Source organism: Empidonax traillii, unplaced genomic scaffold, assembly GCF_003031625.1.
Source record: "Empidonax traillii isolate 1590-97213 ecotype Southwest subspecies unplaced genomic scaffold, ASM303162v1 scaffold20:size5563877, whole genome shotgun sequence".
Classification (NCBI taxonomy): domain Eukaryota; kingdom Metazoa; phylum Chordata; class Aves; order Passeriformes; family Tyrannidae; genus Empidonax; species Empidonax traillii.
This window is the reverse complement of record NW_020955213.1, coordinates 4,756,690-4,779,341: the sequence shown is the minus strand read 5'-3', so window position 1 is coordinate 4,779,341 and position 22,652 is coordinate 4,756,690. Positions and strand designations below refer to the sequence as shown.

The window sequence follows — 22,652 nt, the reverse complement described above, 5'->3', positions numbered from 1 at the left end:
ATCATAACCGTAACTTTTCTTCGGTTTTAACGGCATCACTGATAAGGCTTTATTTCTGTCGGTTGGACGATCAGCGCCCGGTGTACCCCGGTTACGTGTACCCCTACCGTGCGGCAGGGCCTGAGAACGCGGCCCGGGGGTCGCCCCGCAGCTCCCGCCGGGGCGGGCGCGGGGCGGGCGGAGCGTGCGCAGTGCGGGGAGCGCGGCCCGGCCCCGGCGCCGCCGGCACTGCCGCGTCCCGCGCTGAAGATGGCGGAGGGCGGCGCGGCGCCCCCGTCCTGCGCTGCCTCCTCCTCCTCCTCCTCCCTGAAGGGGCTGCGGGAGCAGATGGGTGAGAGCGGGCAGCGAGGGGGAAGCGCGGCGGGGTGGGGGATCCGGCCGACCGAGGGCGCGGCTGGTGGCGGAGGGGGGGTGCTGTCCCCCCCGGCCCCGTCCCGGGGCGTGGAAGGGGCACCGCGAGCCGAGGCCGCCCGGCCGGGTCCGTCCTTTCCCGCAGCCCCGGGCGGGAATTGCTGGCTCGGGACCTCCCGCAGCCGCTGGGCAGCGGCAGAGCAGGCTGCGGGGGGGCGGCGTTACACGAACCGCCCATTTTTCACCGTTTTTCGACTGTCTGAACTTGTCGGTGTCTGCGGCGGCGCCTGCCCCGGCGATGCGTCCGGTCCCGAGTGTAGAAGGCAGGGAAGCCCCTGGCGTTGATTCCTAATCAAGGATTGGATAAAGCCCCGTTTATATTTCATTCTATTCCATTCTATTCCATTCTATTTCATTCTATTTCATTTTATTTCATTCTCTTTTTTTTCTTTAACTAGTGTTCTCAGAGGGCCAAAGAAGCTCTGCTTTGGGTTTGTCCTTGGCTGTGTTTACGTGCCTATTAGTACTTAAGGTCCTTAATAATATCATACTCTGAAACGAGCGTTGTGCGTGTGTGGTGTGTGTTTGCAGCACAATTTCATGGCACTTCTCCACGCAAAAGCTTTGTGGGTGATCCATTAGAAAAGATAAACATTTTCTTATCCCAGACACAAAAAGATAAGGAAAGATAATTGTGGCTTGATCTAAGCTAACTAACTTGGACTTCGTACAAAAACTACTCTGAGAGCCTCTCGCTTGATTGTTTTCAGTGTGTCTGTGTAATTACACAAAGAAGAGTGCTGGCAAAGGTCCTGAATGCACAGCTCTCATCTGGCATTCTGAAGTGTGTTGGATGTCAGAAATATTACTTAATTACTTTTCGTTTCTGTTTCAAAATCAAGACAGTTTAGTGCTCCAGAAGGATAACGATCTGCCCAAAAGATAGCACTTCTCACCTGTACAGGCGGTGTCTATTTGATCCTTAAGCGTCCTGCCAGAACTGCTGCACTTTATTTTGCATATTGGATGCACTTCGACAGTGGCTCCTAAGTTCTTCTAAAGACGGGCACTTACATTTGGTGGTAGCTGTCGTGACCTAGATTTAGTCCCAAAACCAGAGGGGAAATGCTCCTTGAGCCAGGCAGCTCCATCTCACTTAATAGATATGTACATGTTCTAGTATGCACATGGTGTTAAAAAAACAACCCCCCTCCCTAGATCCTGGAAAGACTAGACCTTGAATTTTTTTTCCCTGAGGGGGTAGAAGTCACTGAACCAGAATCTAAACTTCAGTGTACATAGAATGCACTTCTAGCACTTGTGTGCTTGACGACAAACTCATTGCTAATGTGCATTGAATCAATGCTGTCTGAGTGTACAGGCCTGCTCCTGACTTCTCGTCAGTAGCACTCCCTGGAGAAAGCAAATGATGTTTAGAAATCATCCTTGCAATCCCGTGGTTAACAGTGGAATTGGCAAGATAATTGCCACGGTATTTGCTGCTGTTTGGAGAAGTTGTGAGCAGCAACCAAGTCTGATATCGCGGCTGTTTGGAGAGGATGTAGGAGGGGAAAAAAAGACACCAGAAGGAACCTTGTTTAGTCCCATGCTACCCTTGGGCAGATTTGGGGAGGGATATAACTTCCTGCTTTTCTAAGCTCAGTTGGGCTGCGTGGGGGGAACTCATCAGTTCCAAAATACCTGCAAACCGGAGTACTCGGGCGCAGTTTCTGCCTGTCTGTGGGCAATTGGGTGCTTTGCTGTCTTAATCTGGAGAGCAAACATCTAGACAAAATAAATACAGTGCTGTGCACCTTTAGTTGTTTACCAGTGAACTCCTGGTTGGGAATCTCACGATTTAAAGACAATAAGTAAGAATCAGAAGCATCTTGCTGAGAAACTACAGCTCTTTCTGGCAGCCTGGCTGGGAGTTGTATATATACCTTTTGTGTAGTTACCTTTTGCACAGGTTCCTTTTTGGGGACAAGACTGCTGGGTTCTTGTTCCCCACCTCTGTTCTCTGTTACCAGCCTCTTAATAGTGGTTTCATCTGTGGCTGGTTGGTGCTTGTTAATTATTTTAAGCCTTTAAAGTGTAGAATCCCACAGTGCCACTTGTAGCTAACTTCAGTATCAATGTGCTAAGTTTGGCAAGAAAAATATTCTCTTTGATTCAGGCTAGTATTGAGGTGAGGAAAAGGTGTTTCTCTGTATATCAATGATAATAAAGGTTCTGCAGGCCAAATCATGCCTGCAGTCTGAGTTCTACATTTCCTGTGTAATAATTTGCTACCCTGACACTCTTGTCCAATCTTATCTCCTTTAGGTGGGTGACAAAGAGCAGAATTTGCTACTACAAACAGGAGGCAGTTAACGTTTCTATCTGTGGTGCATGAACATCACTTAATATTAGAAGTGAATTGTGGTTCTACACTGTGAAACAACAGTGCATAGATGGCAGCTGCTTACCCCATTCCTGTGATCCATGCTTGCTGCTGTCATCCTTCAGGGATGAAGAGGAATTTTTGCTCCTATTCTAATACCATAAGCACTGCTGATCTCGTTAAGATTTGAGAAGAGGGGAATAATCAGTTACTTGTGGTTTACCCAGCAAGTGAGGTTTTCCTTGATTCATGTGGGTAATCAGAGTAAAAATACCTATAATTTAAGCTGTTGTAACCCACAGTTATTGTTTTATTTTCACTGAAATACTAAAATCTCCTGTCTTTTGTAGTATGGGTGGTAGAGAATATGTATTTGTTTTTATCAGAGCTTGGCTGTGCTGTGGCCAGGATTTCCATTCATACTGAATAGCTGTTGTGAAGGTTGTTCAAAACAGTGTATTAAAATGCTGTTTGTCTGTGTTTTCCTTTCCAAGATCTACATGATTTTTTGGGAAACCTGTCTCAGGACATGGGACAAAAACGAAGTGCCTTTTTCAAGCAGTCTGGCTGCAGGCACAGTTCCCATGACCTGCATGGCCGAGCCCAGCTTGGTCGGAAGTTGTCTGATAAAATAACAGCTTCATTCCGCCTAATCAGGTTTTTTTCTCCCTGTGTAAGTGACACTGTCTGGCTTTCTCCTTCTTGCCTGGAGCACAGTTACTGGTAACAGCTTTACCGAGTGCACATACACAGAATTTGCATGAAAAGAAGGATGGATGGACAACTAATAATGAAACTAAATTGCTCAAGCAATTAGTCAGGAACGCTGGGAGATTTGTCTGGTCTCTGGGTAATAGTTACAAAACATAATTTAAGAATGCAAGTTCGTACCAGCACCTGTGGAAGTGCTACTCTTGTGTACAGTCTTGGTGGCAAAATCCAAGCATTCAGTTGTTGTCTTACTCGATGGTGTTAAAATAAATGACTCGTGCTTATTCCACGTGTGGAGCAAAGGCAGCCCAGTGACTGGGGCACTCAGCTGGTGATCACTAGGGCTGCCTTCAGGTTCTTGTTCTGTCAGACTCCTCATAACTCTGGAGAAAGTTTTAAGGGGTTTTTGTACTTCATTCTTTTTCCCTGCATCAAAGTAGTAACATTGCTTTGCAGAGTGCCAGGGTGATAAATGCAAAGAACTGCACAGAAATTGGATTTCACGTAGATCCCAGTGGTGAGAGAGAACATTTCCAAGTCATACTGAGAACTTGATGCAATTGTGATGGCTGTGAGCTTTAATTTCATTTTCTTCTTGTTCATGGAAATACAATCATACAGGATAGACATAATTTCATGTGGATTCATAAAGGTAAATGCTACATATTAAGTGCTTAATATTCTAAAGATTACCTCCAGTTGTAAGTAGTTTATGTAAAGGTTTTACTCTAATATAAAACTTTAAGTTCTTGAGATTTTTCAAAATGCATTTGAGATTCTCCTTGCTGTAAAGAGAAAACAGAAACAAACAAAAAACCCAACCAAACTATGTGCATATAAGCAAATACTTTTTTTCAGTTCCTTATACAGAATGTTCCATTCCTTACATAATTTCTTCATATGCCAAAATTTAAAAAAGGTAAATTTGGATTCCATGCTTTAATTCAGATGCAAGTATTCAAGCAGTAATGACTTGCAAGGGTCATAACTGATGGTGAGAGCACAGATACTGTGAATTACACTATCCCTGGCAGTGCACAGCCTTAAAATGTGACTGGAATTAAGGACTTCTGCTTCGTCAAACACTTGTGATTTTCAAAACGAAAACAGTAATATTTAAAGTACTGTTACACTTACTGTCAGCTCTTAAAAGTGATAAGAGGGTAAAGAAGGGTTACTGTGGGTTGCTGTGATATAAATGTAAGAAATAATCTGGGTTAGTCATAATCTTAGGGGTTTCAAATGCTGCTGGTTGTCTTAAAACTCAATAATTGGAGATTCTTGCACTCCTCTTGTAAAAGGATACTCTGACAAATAAAACTCTGAGCATGCAATTTTAATGACTTCTCTTAATATGACTTATCAGATGACTTATGATATTTTAAAAACAAAGTGGGGCCTTCAAATTCTTGGTCTGCCACTAATAAATTAGTGCCATTTAGCTTCCAATTATGCAGTTTACAACCAGGTAATTCTTGATTGATGATACGCTTTTAGTGTGTTTTCAAATGCTTGTCGAATAACTAAAAGTGTTCTAGATGCAGGTGATTGTGTTGTTTGGCTCGTGGGGTTCATGGGAGAGAAATCAAATGTTGCTGGAAGTGTTTTTGTTTGAAAGAGACAGAAAGCTCAGCCGGGCTGCAGAAAGCTCAGCCATCGCCCCTGGATCCGTGGTGTTCACAGAGGGCATAAGTGGAAACAAGTCTTTGCTTTTAAGGAAGGCTGACCTAGTTGCTTGGCATTTGTTTTCATCTAAATTAATTTTATATTCTAGTCAGTTTGGAACTTCCCCTTTCTAGGTGAAGGATCCACAGCTGGAGTTGCCTTTGAAGAAAAGTTACCATTAGTTGTGCTCAGAATACCTCTGTCTTTCCTCATGGTGTTTTTTTTTTTCCCATAATGCACAGGGAGTTTTTAAAATACTCTTTTATGAGTACTTAACTGACTCTTAATTTACAGACACTCTCTGTTGTTTAAATGCACTGACCTGAATCTTGGGAGGGAGCAAAGATACTGTAGTGGCTTGTTCTCTGAGCAAGTGTTTTAAACCTCCTGAGTGTTTAAATTCCTCCCCCAAGTCCAAGAGGGATTGGCTACAAGAATAGAGAAATCCTGTAGAGATCTTTGTACTTAACATAATTTAATAGAACACATTTATTAATCTGAAAACTTATTCTCTGTTTAGTTTTGCCAAGAGAATTTCTTAAAGGAACATATTTTTGCAGCACAGTGTTGATCAATAATATGTGGATTGTGTTCTGGACATTGAAAACCAGGGACAGTCATTTCCAGACCAGAACAGTGAGTGGCACCTTACTCACTTTCAGATGTCAGTAGAAGACTTTCTGCCATTGGGTAATGAATTAAAAAAATGTATTGTCTCTTTATTGGTCTCTTTTGTCCTGCTTGGGTTTTTTACACCCATTTGTTACTTTTCATTTATCTATTCTTCAAGTTCTTTAGGTCAGGGACTGATTCATGGTTACTTTGTTGGGATCTTACACGAGGTGTAGTGTAATGTCTCAGAGCTTTCATTTTCTAATTAGTTGGGTGAATTGTACAGCTTTAAGAAAATTTGCAGTTTATTTCCCTTTACATTTGACACCGCCCAGTTCTGCTGTAGATGTACAGCAGCGTGTAGTGGATTTGCTGCGTTACACACACTGTGGGCCTGTCAGTGTCCTAGAGAACTGTTCTGAGTGATTTGATTTGAGGCTGGAGGCTGCTCTCCTGGGGGTAAATGCCAACACAGTCTCTCTTCCTCTGAAACACACAGTATTTGAAAGAGCTCTGAAGTTGCCATAAGAAATTCATCAGGTGTAAAAGGAAAAAGCAGTAGTTTTCCCTGCTGTCATGTAAAGGAGCTGTTATCCCTCCACCTAAAGAAAGCCCAAAATGGTATTTTCACAGGGATTGTGTCAAATTAGTTGTGACTCGCATTGCTAGGCTGTGTTCTTTGCTGGCATTGTTTGGGCTGGGTGTATTAAACAATGGCCACAGCCTCCAAACGAGGACAAAAGCGTTTACAAGGACATGCTTCCAGCGAGCAAAAGAAACCAGACTGCTCAGGAAAGGGGGGAGTAGCGGGTTAGAAGATAGCTATTGCCAGTGTTGGGGATAGTGCACTGCAAAAGAAAGAAATCATACAATGAGAAAAACAGATGTGAAATAAGAGAAGAGAGCAGAAGTTTGTCTTGAAGTTGCTTTTTACTGTGGCTGTGCAGGAGTGTGAAGAGGAGTCAGTTTTAGGCAGCCTCCAGAGCTGGAGGAGTAAAGCAGAGAGAGCTGATTTCTGTGTCTTCCTCTTGCCCACGCTTGAGCTAGAATTCCAGTGGGAACAAAACTGCTCAGAGGAGGTTAAAGTGGGACTGCTCTGGCATCTCTGAAACCAGTCCAGTGTGAGGAACAACACATGTATTCCTGAGGCATTGTAAGGTGTTATTAATGAAAGAGAATTATCTGTAAGATAAGCAGAGCAGTTATTAATAATCTTGCACTCTATGTTTAAAACTCTGCTGTTTTACCTTTTTGGTCCTTCTGTAGCTGTTAAAGCTGTGTCTAATGCTGTCCAGTTTGGAGTGTTTATTCTCTATGTATACACCTACCTATGAGCATTTATGTCACTACTAAATTTCACAATGAATTTACACGAAACTAAGACTGCTTTCATTTTAATCTAGTGTATTAGGGTACTTTGGAATTTTCAGTATGCAGAAACAGTTCACTTTGATTTCTGGTACACTTGAGAAGGTTCACAAGGGACTCTTTGGTATAGTTTATTGCATCAGTATTGCAATCAGTGTCTAATATATCTCTAACATAAAACAGTCATGGTAGATGAAAGCAATTTGTTTGCAGTTGGCAAGAAAACTTTGCAGTTGCCAGTCTACAGAAGCGGTGCAGAAATACTCTCTTTCTGTCTAAAATGCAGCCTTATTGTATTCTGGTGGCAAATTTTTCATTGAGTACAAATACCTTAGAGCCTTGTCTTTTCAGTGAGAAACATAATGAGCACTCCAGCCTTTCCAAAGCTCTGGCTTCTCTCTGGCTGAGTCTTTGAGACAGCAGGGCATGGCCATTTGCTGAAAAACACGCTTGGGGCTGGAAGGCCTGTGTATCCTTTATGCAGGGAGCATCAGCTCTGGAGAGGGGTCACTGGGCAGATCAGCTTGGTATGCACAGTGCAATAAACAAATTTCTGTGTTCTACCTGGCGTTAGTCATTATATCTGAGTTGCATTAGAGATTGCAGAGAGTTGGGGATGTGTGCATTGGAGAAGTGTCCCCTTTGGAGGACTTTTTTGTATAAATCATGTTATCATATCAAAAGAGATGGTGGAAGATTGTGGGGTTTGTTTGTTTGTTTGTTTTTGTGTTTTTGTTTGTGTTTTTTGTTTGTTTGTTTTTAAGTTGGATTGGGTAGAATGCTAATCTTTTTGATGTTTTTTTTGGAAGGTGAGGGAGAGCTATGGCGAAGAAGAATGTGGCAAAAGGGATAGTGAAAGGAGCAGGAAGTCAGTAGCTGCTGTGGTTCACTTTAATTTCTTTAAAGAGGTGAATAATAACATACCTTACTAACAACCCCAAATTGTGAACCCAGGTGCCTTTTTCAGAGCAGAGGGTGGATTAAGCTTGTCAGCCCTTTGTGCACAGTACAGACAGTGCTTCTTACCAACCTCATGACGGCTTCTGCAGGAGGTAGTGACATCTCTTTGTTGTCTGTAAGCATTGTGCTGGCAGTTGCTTTTCCCATTAAGTAGACAGAAGCATAATTCGTGGCTGAGCAATGTGAGCAAGGTTAAATTAAGAGAATACAAGTGGCAGCAGGAATCAGTGAGACTCCATGGCAGATACATTCTCGGTAGGGTTCAGGCTAAGGATAGTACATTTCTGATGTGGCTGTCAGACAATGGTGTAGCATCTCTGTAGAAAGTTTTTGGAGGTGGCTGCCAACTCTTTTAAGGATGAATTTTGATTCTTTGGTCTGTGCTTGTATTACATTCAAGTTTGGTTTAGATTATATGTTTCCCCTAGGGCAAAGTGTACAGAGATCAAACCCACAAATTAACCAGCAACCTTCCTGGTGCCTCTCTGATCATGCCCTAGGCTCAACAACCTGTCCTTGAGATTGCTTCAGCTGTATCTTTGCAGGTCTCCTTGTAAGAAATAAGTAGTGTTTTAATTATGTGATTTTCTTTTTTAAGTGTTTCTAGGTCTAAGTCTGAATGTGGATGCTTAAGGATAAATAAAAACTTACATTCTTGAAATATATTCTCAAATACTTATTTGTGGAAGTGCTAATTTCATATACTGCTAAGGAATGTTTGTGTTAAGAGTTTTCATTTTCCAGTGGGCTCAGTACTTGTGACGAACTGAAGAAATCATCCTAAACTTCCTTAAGCATTGACTGGGAGGAAAACCAGATTGTTTAACAGAATTGCCTGCAGAAATGGTCTTTAAGGGAGGAAAACACAGAAAGGTAATAAAATAGGTATCCCACGTAGGGAATAAATGTAGAACCAAGGTGCAAACAGAGTCTGGGATAAGACAACAGGAAGCTCTTCTGACCTGCTGAAGCTGAGAGACAGCATGCACTGCTTTCTGGAGATCTGTGTGCTTCCCATCTGGTGACTGCCCAGACAAAACAGCAGAACCATCTGCCTTCCAGCTGGTCCATCAGAAGGTGCCTACGGGAGGCTCACGTGTTTGGTTGTGGAGCCTGTCAGTCCTTGCAGCCCAAAGATGGGATGTGAGGATCAGCAGGGAAAGGCAAAAAGAAGGGGCAAAGCAGGGAAAGAGGAATGCATGCAGAGAGGGCTTTCTTTTCATAGTTCAGCTTTCTGTGTTGCCCTCCTGTTTGTGTGAGGTAATGGTGTAAAACCAATACCCAGTTTTTCTTAAAGCATCAAGTGTATGGTCTTGCATCCATTTTATCTTAACCTGTATTAATTAATGAGTGGAAATCAGCTTAAATGGCAGTGTGCAGAAATCTCAAACTTAAATGCTGACTTCCCTTGTCTCTCCTGGAAGCATGTGCAAATGTTATTAAAAGAAAAAGGATCAGAATGCTTGCTGACAAACAATAGTTCCCTGTAGAGGAGCAAGACAAAAATGGCTTCTTGCAGAGTTGGCACAGTTTGCTATAAAATTAGAGATATTTTACTGGGACGTTCACTTTTGGTTCATGGATTGATTATTGGCTTCTTGTTACCTGCTTTCAACTTTTGTGGAAAATTTAGATTCCTAACAATGCCTTCCATTCAGGAGACCTTCTAACACCTCCTGTTTCAGAGGCTTAGTTTGGGATTCTTTTTGTTTGTTTGCTTTGCATAATGAGTCACTAAATCATAAGAAGCAGAAGGATTGCTGTGAAAGTTGTTATATTCTGCTCTCCTTTCTGGTTCTGCAGGGGAAGGGAAAGCGAGTGGGGCAGTGTCCGGCTGGGTCAGGGATACCAGGAGAAGGGATGGGATAGAATCCCCAAACCTGGCTGGGCAAAGGGACGGAGCCCCTGCAGTCCCTAATGAGGTTTACTAAGAACAGCAGCGGGTCCTTTGCCAGTCTTGGCAGGGGCCAAGGGTATTAGCTGTGTGCAAGGGTTGAAATAGAAATCAAGGTTTATTTTTAGCGCTGGTCTTCTCAGGGCACATTGAAAACCTGATCAGCGAAGGAAGTACTGTCGTGCTCAGTGCGAGGGAGGCACCACAGCACCTGCACAGACTGTGTGATCCTGAGCTGGAGGTGCAACTCAGAGACTTGGATTTATCTGGCATGTTGCCCTCTGCAGGGGCTGGTTCCTGGTGCTTCTGTGGGTTTGGTTTATCTGTGATTCCCTTGGCCAGACACGTGGTGCTAAACGGTGATGAGGGCGCTGAAGGAAAACTGCGTCCCAAATCCCCTAACCATTTCATATTCCAAGTAGCCCTGCTTTATTATGCCTGAATACAGATATTACTATTATTGGCAACATGCGTGGCTTATACTTTTATTAATTTTACCTGGACCATTTAAAGGTAGACTGCTGTAAAATAAACATACACATTATGCTGATCACAAATTATAGTTGTGAAAGCCTTTAGTGACTACTGTGGGAGGGGAAGCTCAGAATAGAAATGAGATTTAATTTGCCTGTAAGAGAATTTTTCTTCTCCAGGAAGTTTGGCTGAATATGTCCATGAAGGCACCCCCCATAATGTAGCATGTGACACAAGTTCCAGTGAAATGGTTGTTCTGGGGTATCCTGATTCATTACAGAAGTATTAGGCTTATTTTACAGAGCTAGGTTTTGTGGAAAATTCTTTTTCATGAAGCTTTGCTCCAGAGCAGACTGCTACATTCATTATGGAAAAATAGGCAAAGACATTATAGGTATCTGTGCCAACAAACATTTAAATTTAATAATAATTTAGATGTCTTTTATCATATTAAAGCAAAATAAATTTGTATTTTTTAAAGGTTGCAGAGTGCAACAACATGCAGCTCATTTTCTCCTACAGTAAGTAGTAAAAAGGGGATTTTGAAAATCAGTTTGATATTGCAAATTTACCATAAAATTTACAAGGAACATAAAACCTGTCTGTTGACCAGAGATGTGGTGAAATTGAGCTTGCACATCTCAGGGATGTATCTAATGTGATGGCTGTTTCCCTTTTAATGATCTTTTGTTCCAATCCCCAGTTCACATTTCATTCTGGATTTCTCTTGGTTAAATGGATCACATCTGTATGACACGAAGGTGCACTCGTGGTGCCTTAAATCTGCTGCTTTCAAATTTGTAAGGACACTGTCTCTATGCAAGTAATGAAGCACTGAAGCAGTGAACCCAAAATATTCTAACTGACATACAAAACCCCTGACATACAAAATCCTTTGGCTATTTCTAGACTTTTTTCACCTCTGTGTCCTTTGCAAGCTGAACTCTTTCTGTAACCCACTTTCCTGTTCTGTAGAACCTCAAATAATCTTTTGCAGCCTTAATTAATTAAGATGAACTAATTGCTTTGCAGATAGGATACCTTTTTAAATGAATGCCTTCTAATCATGAACATTATTCAACTGTTTATGTATTTATTTATTCATTTAAAAAGAAACAGTCTCCCACATCCATTATGACTAGTTCGTTCAGCAAGATTTCTAATAGTAAAATATTTCTGCAAATAAAATAAGATGAATATTGTACCTGTTTAATTGCAGCTTGTTTCTTACTATAACTTTGTTACAGAAGTTCAGATGTTTTAAACTGTGAGAATTGAGGCAAAATTCTGGTGTTGGTCTTAACTAAAGCTGGTGTAGGAGAGGAGTGAGTTTCTTCTGTTGGGCTCTTTTCCCAGCTGGACTGAGTTGGCTCAGGCTGCCTGGGCACCTCCTGTTTCCTCCCTTGCTGATGGAGACTGAAGGGAAGATGTACCTGGATTTCTGTATTTATCTGAAATCTAAATGGTATTTGAGGAAGCTCATGCTCCTTCAGCCTTTGTGATGTACGAAGGTGCCATTGGGTATTAATGCCCTGGCTGTGGGTTTCTGCTCTCAGCACACCTGCAGTTGGCTCCTTTTCCTCTGGCTGTTTTCACTTCTAATTGTGTTAGAATAGATAATTTTGTTGTTCTCCACCTGGTGTTTTTTGGGCTAGATTCCCATCCACATGGCATGCAACAGTGTACAAAAATCAGATTTTTGCCTGATTTTTAATCTAGATGGTGAAATTACAGTGAATCCCTTCTTTACCTGTTCTCTTTGCCTGTGGGTAATCTCACCATGTTATGATATATCTGATCTCTGAGTTGTTTGAAAAAAACCTCAGAGATGTATAGGATGGAACTGAGGGAGACTTTTGTTTGCTGCTGCAGTGAAAAATTAATTCAAGACATGGCAACAGCTGCGGGTGACAAGTTAGAGTTGCTGAATAAGTATTGTAATCAGCATTTATCACTGACATCACATGGGATTAAGCACTTTGAGGTGATTGTTCTTGGGCACAGCCTTAGGGAGGGTTACTACCATGACACGACCAGTTGTCATGGCAATGCATGGAGAAGAGGGAGACTCTTCCTTCCTCCTTTGCATTCTGCACTACTCATATTAAAGGGAAGTCTGAGATCATTGGCAAAGCTGTTGTCTTGTTCTTTAAGCTATAATGCTAAATTCTGCTGTTGGTCCTTCACGTTCTAGTTGAGATCACAGGAGGTACACGTTCCTTTTGTGAATTGCCTTTTCTGAGTAAAACAGGCCTTGACTTTTTCTGGTTGGTTGGTTGTGTGATGTGTTCTCTTGCGTCCCCTGAAGTTGGGCTCCTCTTAGGAGCAAAGTTGAGCTCCCTGTGTCTGTCAGCCAAGGTGAGAGCAAGGTGTCACTGTGTGAGAACATTCCTGGTTGAGCTGTGCAGGGAAATGGGGTAATGCTGTCTTACAGGTTGCCCTGCCTGCTTTCCCTGTACCACTTCACCTTCACACCCTGCAAGGTGCTTAGTGAAAGTGAAAGTTGATACTAAAGTAAGGAAAATCTGTGGAAAGTGATACAGTAAATATATGACTTCTTAATGGGTTTCATTATTTTAGCAACATTAATATTGGTAATTTTTCCTTACTAACTGCGAGTTGTAGCCACTGTGCTCAGCGTGGTGAAACCTGAATAAGGTGAATGGGTCCCTGCAGAAATGCTCAAATTACTCTTTTGGAGTCTAATTTACAATTAAAATTTATTTTTGAAGATTCAGTTTTAGAAGTACAGTGTAAGCATCCCTTAATGGTTCACTTAATGCAGCTTATCCACTTTCTGTTTCATGTGATCAAGTAATGACAGGTCTTTATAAACCTTTCCCTGCTCAGGTCTCATCAGAATATGATTCTACCAGTGCTAATGGACTATTACATAAGTATGTCCAGCCCACAAATACACATGTGGTAGAAAAGAGTTTTAATTATTAAGTGAAAATCAGACTTGTAACTGTGCTAAATACTTGGGTTTGTCTTAGAGGAGTCATATAATAAGTTTGATCTTTTTGAAACTATAGTCCTTGGCTGCACATTTTAAAACATAGGTTTTGTAACTGTGGTTTTTAAAAAGAAAAGCTGTGCCAAGTCCGAGGTCTCACTTGACAAGTTTTTCCTTACAAGTTAAGCAGCCCCCAGTTAGTTATTTAATAAAATGATCAGCAACCTCGAATGGAATTTTATGTATTTTAGATATTTACTTATTGAGTTTCAGTTGTGGAGCTTTTCTTAATATGGAATGATTCTTTCTCACAGTTGCTGCAGCCCAAGCCATAGCAGAAGAAAGAAGAAGCCAAAGTGGCATTAGCCCTCTTGCAGTCCAGACCTCAATAAAGACAGCAACTAAACCAGGTACAATTATTGGTCATTGTTCTTAATGAAATGCTGGGTTCACAAGGGAGAGTTTGTAGGGAACGAAGAAAACATATTTTAAAAAGGAGTTTGGTGCTCTTTCTTCAGGAGGCATCAGAGGCCAGATCCACCTGGTAGATGGTTGGTAGATTCATTAAAGGTCTGGTTTTCATGGCAGATTTCTGCTCTTGACTGGCTCAGAGTTCAGTTGAAGTTGCCTGTCTTGTAGACAGAGCATAACAGCAAAAATAAATTACTGTCTTGTGCTCTGGGCAACCTACCAGTTCACTTCTTGCTGAAATTCAAGTTTTGATACCTGAAAAGATCTAAGCAGTCGTGGTTCTGCTTAGCCTGCAAACAAGCTGTCCTGCAGTGCTCTGAGTTGGTTGTGGCAGGTGAACAATTTGTTCCTGTAATTCTTGTTCATGGAATTTAGTATGTAGAAGAGTGAGGATTAGAGCTGAATTTGGAATAAGGGTATGTTCTCACACATATCTGGCTATTGCTTAGTGTTTCCTTTGACTGTACACGTTGAGCCTTCAGTATGGTGTCTACTTTCTCCTGCACCTATTAAAAACAGTGGGTTGGTTGTGGTGAGAGAATGGAAAGTGGGGAAAAGGAGGATGTTCAGCTTCCTATGAATTTTTCAGATGACAACTTTAATCTCTATATGAAGTGTGCAATGATTTGTGGTACGTGCATCTCTCAGGTAGTTTCATTCTCCTTTTGATAGTAAAGACTTTTGACTTATTATTTAAATTTGAATGTTCAAAATCGCTGACAAATGTGTGTCTTCAATTTTTGTTTTGACAGTGATAGATGGCTCCACTCTAAGAACAGAAGAAAGGCAAAGACTGGCCAGGGAGCGTAGAGAAGAGCGGGAAAAGCAACATGGTATTTTCATGTTTCATTTCAAATACAGTTTTCTGAAATGTTTGTGATAAAGGAATAACTTATTCCTTGTTCAGTCACTTTTTTCCAGCTTGCTGGGGACAAGAAACAACGTCTACTTTTGGTCTTGCATCGGTGACCATCTGTGAACCTGAATGAAGAAGTGTTTGATTTGAGAGGAAGATGCTGCAATTTTAGCTTCTTGAAGCTCTGTGTCACTTCTGACCTTCCATTTCCTAGTGATCACCAAGAAAATTTAACCAATTTCTTGGTTGAAATCCTCAACAAAACCGCTTTTGAACATAAAACTTTTAGCTTAAAACTGCTTCCTGTAGCCCTGAAGAGTGAGGTTTAGGTAATGCTGATTCAGAAAAAACCAAAAAGATTTAGTTAGCTGAACGGCTTGTTTGCCTTGAACACTGCTTCCCTTGTTTCCCAGCACGCTGAAATGACTCCTGGATTGAAGTGTCAGCAGTTACACTTTATCTTAGCAGGGAATCTGAGACCTAGAGAACAGCAGAAAAGTCTTGCCCAGCTTTATGCTGTTTGCGACAAGGATCAGTGCATGTGTGTGCAGTCAGAGATGAAAGGGTCACAGTGTGCCCTGCAATCCTGGGCCTTGAGCTCCCAGCTTGGGAGGAGTGGTGTCTCTCAGATCTGTATGTTTGTTTGTTAACATAAAGACCCACAACAACAGGAGTGATTGTGTTATCCTAACATGGGGAGAGGGTGGGACTAAGACACATATCAATCCAGAAATATTTTGGGGGCTCTGTATGTAGATAGTGCCTGTGCACTGTTGGTGTAATTATCTGGTCTCTTGGTTCATTTCATCTGTCTAGCCATGGAAAATACACTTTGCATTCAGCCGTCAGCTTTGTGTCACAGAACCTGGAGCTTCCTGTTAAACTGCACACAGCTGTTCCTTGGTGGAGGCTGCAGAGAATAGCGAGAGAACTGTTTTGAACTCAGATGCAGGAACTGTGTCTTGTCACTCAGTGCTTTAAATCTTTTCATTATATTTTGTTCTAAAAAAAAAGAAAAAGAAAATTGCAACATAGAAAATGCTGCCTGTTGATTCTCAACTTACTGCTTTCTTACTACGACTGCACTATTATGTTGACAAGAAAAGTATTAACACAGGGAACATAGCTTAACATAGGGAATATGCCTGTCCTGATATTCCTGTCTAGACAGTAAGGTCTAGTGTCAGGCAAGGTTGTGATTCCACCCTAACCTGGGGACAGAATGTCATCGTGCATTGCCATCCAGCTCTGAGAGCTCATCTTGCTGTATGATTTCATTTTTAGTGGTAATAATTCTGCCTGAGTAGTCTTTTGCCTGTCTTGTATTGCAGTACCAGTGAATGGTTAAATTTGTTTTTAATTTTTTCTTAAAAATTTACAGCTGCCAAAGAGACACAAATCCTTGAAAAGGAGAGAAAAGCAAAACTCCAGTATGAAAAACAGTTAGAAGAAAGGCAGAGAAAGCTAAAAGAAATGAAGCAGAAAGAGGAACAACGGAGGGCAGCAGTAGAAGAAAAGAGGAAACAAAAAATAGAGGAGGAAAAGGTACTACACATCAAAGTTCTATACTTTTAAAGAAACTCCTATGTTATTTTCCTACATTATCATGCTCTGAAGTGGTGGGAAATAGAAAACTATGGAAATGGTGAATGTATTAGAACATGCAGGTATTTTCCACATCAGTATAGTGGGCTATGTAGACATAGGTCCTCCTTCCCCATACGGCTTTAGCTGTACTCAAAGCACTTGGGACTTCAGGAGCTGTGGCTGCTCTTTGGCCACTGGTTATTTTTCACACAAGCAAAAACCCCACCCTGTATTCCCAGGTTTATACATTCCTTCAGTGCACTTTGTAGTCTGTTTGTTAATCAGTGAGGGTGACAGGTCTTACTTAGACTTCTCTTATTTCTGTGTCTTGCTTCCTGGGAGCCCTGATGTGGCCTGAGAGTCTCACATTCTTTCAGTTCTTCTAAATTAGAACTCATTACTGTATGATGAGCAGTTGATGTTATCTGTGTATTTACCATTTGCTGTTGTCTCTGGGGCTCTTTGCCTTTGCTCTGACTGCACGTGGACCAGCAAAGCAGTATTGGATTTTTGGGGCTCATTGCAAATGGACAGAAGCTGAAAGCAGAAATAAATACATGAAGCTATTCCATCCTTTTGATGAGTAGCTCTGCTAGTGCTTATGAAATGTGGTGCAAGTTCTGGGAGGGTTCATTTCCAGGGTGTCAGCAATCGAGGCATCACACATCCGTGCCTTCATAAGCTGGGTGTAAGAACTTGCTGTGGGTCGCTCAGGAAGAACCTGTAAGCCTGGCTGGCTGCCCCCTTGGAGTGCAGCGATGTTCTAGCAATCCATCTGTACCCTTTTGGACTTGCAGTATTCTGCACTGGTGTTTGGTTTTCGGTGATTGTCCCATGGGTGTGATCAGATTGATATTCCATTTGAACTTCATGGAATAGTTGACATTGCTGGAGAACAGAAATGCTTGGGTGGGCCGTGACTGTAGTCTGCTGCTGCATCATTTCTTTAAGCAACTACTTTATGCAAAAAGCATCTCTTCTACTTCAAGAGGTGTCACCTTTACGTTTATTACATTTATTCACATAATTCTGAGGATGGTGGATATGTTTTAAGTGGCCACTTGGGTGAATAGTCAAGGAAGGCAAGAACTAGCTGATGAGTGTTTGATTGTTGTTGACCTTGTCTTTTACCAAGTCCCTGGAGGTGATCTTCTACATAGAGATTTATGCATGAAGAATCTGGCAGGTGGGAAAACAGTGGGAATTTGACCTGTAAACCTTGCCTTCAACCAGAAAGTGAAAACAGATCTTTACTTTGCAGAAAGTAATCACCCTTAAAGAAGCTAAGCTATGTTAGGGCAATTTTGCCAGCAAGATACCATCTACAATTGTAAATTTAGTGGATAGGAGTATATAAAAAATGCATAGCCTGCAACATTATTGTTTACATTCAGCCAAGTCTCATGTAGTTAATCATCTTTTGTAGAGTAGAAGCAGCAGCACAGTAGCAAATACTGTGGAAGAAGTGGCTCTCTGCCTAAGAGCCTTGAAGACCACTAACCGTGGCTAGGATTGAGATACCTGTCTTGTCACAGCTACTCAGTTATTCTGTACATCTGTGCAACTCACTGTATTGATGCTTTGAATTTGTTTCTGTTAGTAAAGTGAAGCCTCTGTTTTTAACTGCGACTCTAAAGAACTACCATGCTGCAGGTACCTCCTTGGAAATACAATACAGATTACATAATGTCTGGCTACTTTGGCACTCTCGTTCAGGTTTCTGTAACAGAGGGGAAGCAAAATTTTGTATTTCAAACAAAAACTTCTAGTTTTATCTTTTGTCAGCGAGCAGAATCCTCCTTCTTTCCTTCCAAGTTTACATTGTCTGTTTCTCACTGTGACTCTTCTAGTTTGTGTAGTGAAATGGTGTAGAAAGAAGGTGAAAGTCTTGTGTCTTCAGGAGGGAGAAGTGGTTGGATAATGAGTTCCCTTGGCATCTCACTGCAGTGTATCAGCAGTAAATACTGCTTCGAAAGATCTCTTGGGATATAACTATTTCAGAAGAGAAATCTCTTGTTGACACATGTGGAAACCTGACTGGCAAGAAACAGTCTTAAGTTCATCTTTATGCACAAGAGCTGAAGCTCCCCTGTTAGCAGTTACTAGTTGTGAAGACAGGAGCAAAAACTTCTTTCAGCCCCCTTTGTCCTGTCAGCAGGGGTTGCTGAGTTGATTCTGGAGTTGATTGGTCTTTTTTTTTTTTGCAATATTGCCTTTGTCTTGCTGTTTCTGGTTTCATCATATATCTCTTAGTGTCTGTTAAGACTTGGGTCAATGTTTGTATAGTTCTCTGAAAATACAAATAACCTCTATTTGTTATTCTATAATGAGAATTCTTGTCACCCTTTAGAAATAACTTCAGAATATAAATAGTTCAGAGGGTAAGCAATTAATTTTGTTCAGTTTGGGGTTCATCCCTATTTAGAAAATAAGTAATGCTGTTTACTAATAGGAAATCTGTTTGGTGGCTATTTTAAGTAAAGAGTAGAATAGATTATCTGTGCTTTAGCTCAACCTAATCATGTTTGCAGTGTTTTGAAGCCATTAATTGCCCTCAACATCCTTTACATGATAGTTTCTTATGAAAGGCTTGTTAACCAGGCAGCATAGATAAAACATTATAAATCATACAGGAGGAGGTGGGTCTATATTTTGGTCTCTGGTGTAGGTGTGCTTTATGGCTACAAGGTTCACAGAGGTGTTGTTTGATAGGAGAGATACGAAGCAGTTCTGCATCGGACCTTGGAGCGGAATCAGCGGCTGGAAACGCGGCAGAAGAGGTGGTCATGGGGAGGATCTGTAACTCCAGATTCAGAAAGCAAAACAGGTGAGCAGCACATTTTCTAGTAGGACTAAAATCAAAGAATATTACATATGAACACTGGCAGATGCAGCACTATTCATAGGGATCTGGGCATCCTTTACTGTCTTGGATCTTAAAGCAGGATCTACGGGTAGCTAATGGGGAAAGAATCATATCTGTATGTGCACTGTATAGCTGCTTAGAGCTGTATTTGACCTGGAGAAGAGCTAGAGAGAAGCCCCATGGGAAATACAAGACCTGGCAGAATTGTATTGCCAGCCCCCAACCCTCAGATAGGGGAATTGTAATGCATAATGTTAAAATAATTCTGAGTCCTTCAAATGAGGTACATGTAATGGAGTGTTAAGACTGGTGATAAAAACAAACCTAAAAACCCAGTTGTATTGAAATATCACATCTAAAGTGTTTTAAACACACCCTTAGAGCTGCAGCATGCTGACTGATTATTTGAATGCCCAGTCATGGGTAAGGAGATTCAGTGGGCACTGCCCAAGCTTCTCAGAGCATGGGTTCTATTCTAGATCAGGTGATGTGTTTTAGCACTCTTCAGTCTGAGCTCAGATCATTTCCTGTTTCACACAACTAACTTTCTGCCTGTAAACATTCTAAGACCAAACTAGCAAATCAGGATTGCATTGGAAGGGATCTTTTCATGTACTACCTGACTGGAAGACCCTGCCAATAAGTAACTTAAGTTATTGTCAAGGAATAAAATAAAGGAAAAGAATGCTTCAATTCAACCTATCTTCTGCATTGATGGAACTCTACTGAGTTTGTTTTAATACTGTCATCTTCTGTCAGCTTGAGTGTGTGTTTATAACATGTTTGAAAGTGCTTTGATGTATTATTGTTACTTTTTGCTATTTGACCTGGTGACTTAGTTTACAAACCTTCTTCTTCTGCAGAGCAACAGAGCACAGATGAAGGTGGAGCTGGTGGTATTGATTTCTAAAATGTTCTTTTTCTGTTGTTTTACACTTACTACTAACCTTTTAAACTTGAGTTGTTCTGTCTCTGAAACTAAGGAAAACCAGCTTCTTGTAGATCTTTTCCTGGATCTTGGCCAGCTGTGCAACAAATGTGATCCCTAAGTAGAAGGCAGCCCTCCTTGTTTTAACTATCCCTCCCAGTTAATTCAACTACATAGCATTCTGAGGGAATTTTCAGGGACAGAATGTGAGCATTTGGGGGTTTAAAGATGGCTGAATACAGCGTGGGTAGGAGAAGAGAAATTCTTAGGGGCAAGTATTTGAATAAAAATTAGTTCTGTAGTCTGGGTTTTTAAAAGGCAATTTCAAATCCTTTCATTGCTGCCTAATTTGCAAAAAGTACATGGTAGGGTTTGGTTTGTTTTCTTTTTGTTTTGTTTTACCAGCAATTGAGGTAACATTTGCAAAATCAAATGGTATTTTGCTGAAAGGGAATGAATCCTTTGTGCAGTTTGATACTTTTTCCATGAAGGGTTTTGCAGAATCAGATCTGTCCAATTATCTAAAGATAATTCTATGCATTAAATGTGTTTTCATTGGATTTCTGGCACTTTCCAGTGCACAGACTAAGCCATTCATAGAAATGCTTTGAATCACTGATATATTTGTCAAGGCTATATGTTTAATAAGCAAAATGATTTCTTGTGGCTGGTTGGAGATGATGATAACTCTCAGCTGAGACCCAGCTGAATCTGAATCCTGACAATCTGTGCATGCCCACAGCATTACTAATGCAATGCAGCTGTTCTGTGACACAGACAAGTGAGACTCCAAAATGCAGTGAAAGTCTGAGTGTGATTTAACTACTATGGCTTATTCTGGCAACACAGTAGAAGAATGTCCATTTTATTTAACTACTCCCTCCTTATTTTAAACCTAAATAAACTTTAGTAAAAAACATAAAGTAATGTTCTTTGCTCTCCCCTAATTGATGTGAGGAAATGAGCCTTGTCTGTCCTTTTTATTGTGAAGGAAGATCTTCAGTGCTGCTGAAGCACATTTAAGATATGTTCGAACACAAATGCTCCTGATATAATAATAGGTGCTTAAACTGTAACTTATGCATCATCAAGTAGCAAGAGGAGGAGCAGATTGTTCAGCTACAATAGATCAATTTGGATAACTTTGCACCAATTTGGAAAAAAAATTGCTATGTAGATAAACAGATAATGCAGTGTCTTAGTCAAACCCTTGTGCTTCCACATTGTTTTAAATTTGTGTTTGATTTTGTGTTACTGTTTCAAGCGTACAATTGTCGTATATGAGGTGTATAATGTGGAACCGTGGTTGGTTTTACACTTCTCATATTTATTCCTGTTTCAGGATAATTCTTTTTAACTTTCTGAGAGCCCATCAGGTAATTATTATGAAAAATCTACCCAAGCCATGTAGGATACTTAAGTCCAGCTGACTTTCTAAAAAAATCCCTATTTGGTTCATTTCACCTTATATTTACATAATTGCTGGAAAGACAATTACCTTTTGCTTTACTCTGAAAAATGACACCATATAAGCTCTACTGCATTACATCATTGGGGCCAAGTAGTGCACTGTCTTTAGCAGCATGTCTAGAGCAAATTTCAGTACAATAGTATTTTTCCACAACAGTTTCTGTGGCAGATTTGAGATTAAAGCCCATTTCTTCAAATGAGAACCATTAGGGACACAGATTTCAAATACTCATTTTTGGACAAAAGGCTTTCTTGTGTGTTGTATTGCTGTGCCAAAAAAAAATAGAGAATCAGGTGTGTCTTCCATGAACTGGCTGTATCAACAGTAATATTTAGGAACATTGACTGGTAGAGCAGAACTTCTGGGTGATACAGTGTGCTCTGGAAAGTGAATCCCATGTCATTTGAACATTTCTCCAGCCATCATTCTGTAGGATGTACAGAGTGTGATTCATTGAGACCACAGCAAGGATCCTACTGATGGCCTGAGGTTTAAAAATTGATGAAAGCCACAGAGTCAAATGTTACATTGATGACATTGCTGTCAGTGCTCAGATGAAACAGGCGGGGTGTGGGTCTGCCAAGAGAAATGGCCAGGCTGTGTAATAAAGCATCCCTGATGACAGAGCCCTGGTAAAGGAGGCAGTTTAGTGGTGAGTGCTGAGGAGAACTGGAGATTCAGGTGCTTCAGGAGTGGAGATGTGCTATTAGAATAGAAATGAGGCTGCCAGAACCTCTCCTTTCTAAATAAAGAGCTTCCTTGTCCTAGTAGAAATTTGGAGGGAAGTGAGAGACAGCTAATCTTATTTTATGTAGCCTAATTTTATCCAAGCTCAGATAGGCTATGCTGCAGCTCCCTCTCTCAGTGAAACCCTGTGAGAAGCCAGGATTGAAAGCTGCTCACTCTCACAGTGATTTTCATAAGATACCAGCTCCTCACCCAGTTTGAAGCCTTCCTGCATGGCAGCCTGCGCTTTCTTGACTCTGCTGCTGCACTTTACTTTCCCCCTTCCATTTGGAAAACACACAAGTCTGGTATCACGTGGGCTGAGTACTGTTTGCGTCTTCCATTTCAAACCCCATGAGGGAAGTTTTCTAAC

The 22,652-nt window shown here is 41.2% G+C and overlaps 1 protein-coding gene across 9 annotated transcripts in view; it reads left to right on the top strand.

Moving 5' to 3' along the window:
- The first annotated feature begins 215 nt into the window (after positions 1–215).
- Positions 216–22,652, top strand: part of MAP7D3 (MAP7 domain containing 3) — a 45,011-nt gene continuing 22,574 nt past the window's right edge. For 7 of the 9 annotated variants that reach the window (XM_027899624.1, XM_027899616.1, XM_027899674.1 and 4 more), the window contains exons 1-6: positions 216–331; positions 13,689–13,784; positions 14,598–14,678; positions 16,083–16,246; positions 19,001–19,115; positions 20,018–20,050. In XM_027899624.1, coding sequence (XP_027755425.1) covers positions 250–331; positions 13,689–13,784; positions 14,598–14,678; positions 16,083–16,246; positions 19,001–19,115; positions 20,018–20,050 — 571 coding nt within the window. In that variant the 5' untranslated portion in view covers positions 216–249. Of the gene's footprint in view, positions 332–7,899; positions 7,959–13,688; positions 13,785–14,597; positions 14,679–16,082; positions 16,247–19,000; positions 19,116–20,017; positions 20,051–22,652 lie in introns of those variants that run through there. The other 2 variants (XM_027899659.1, XM_027899651.1) reach the window with 2 other exon arrangements.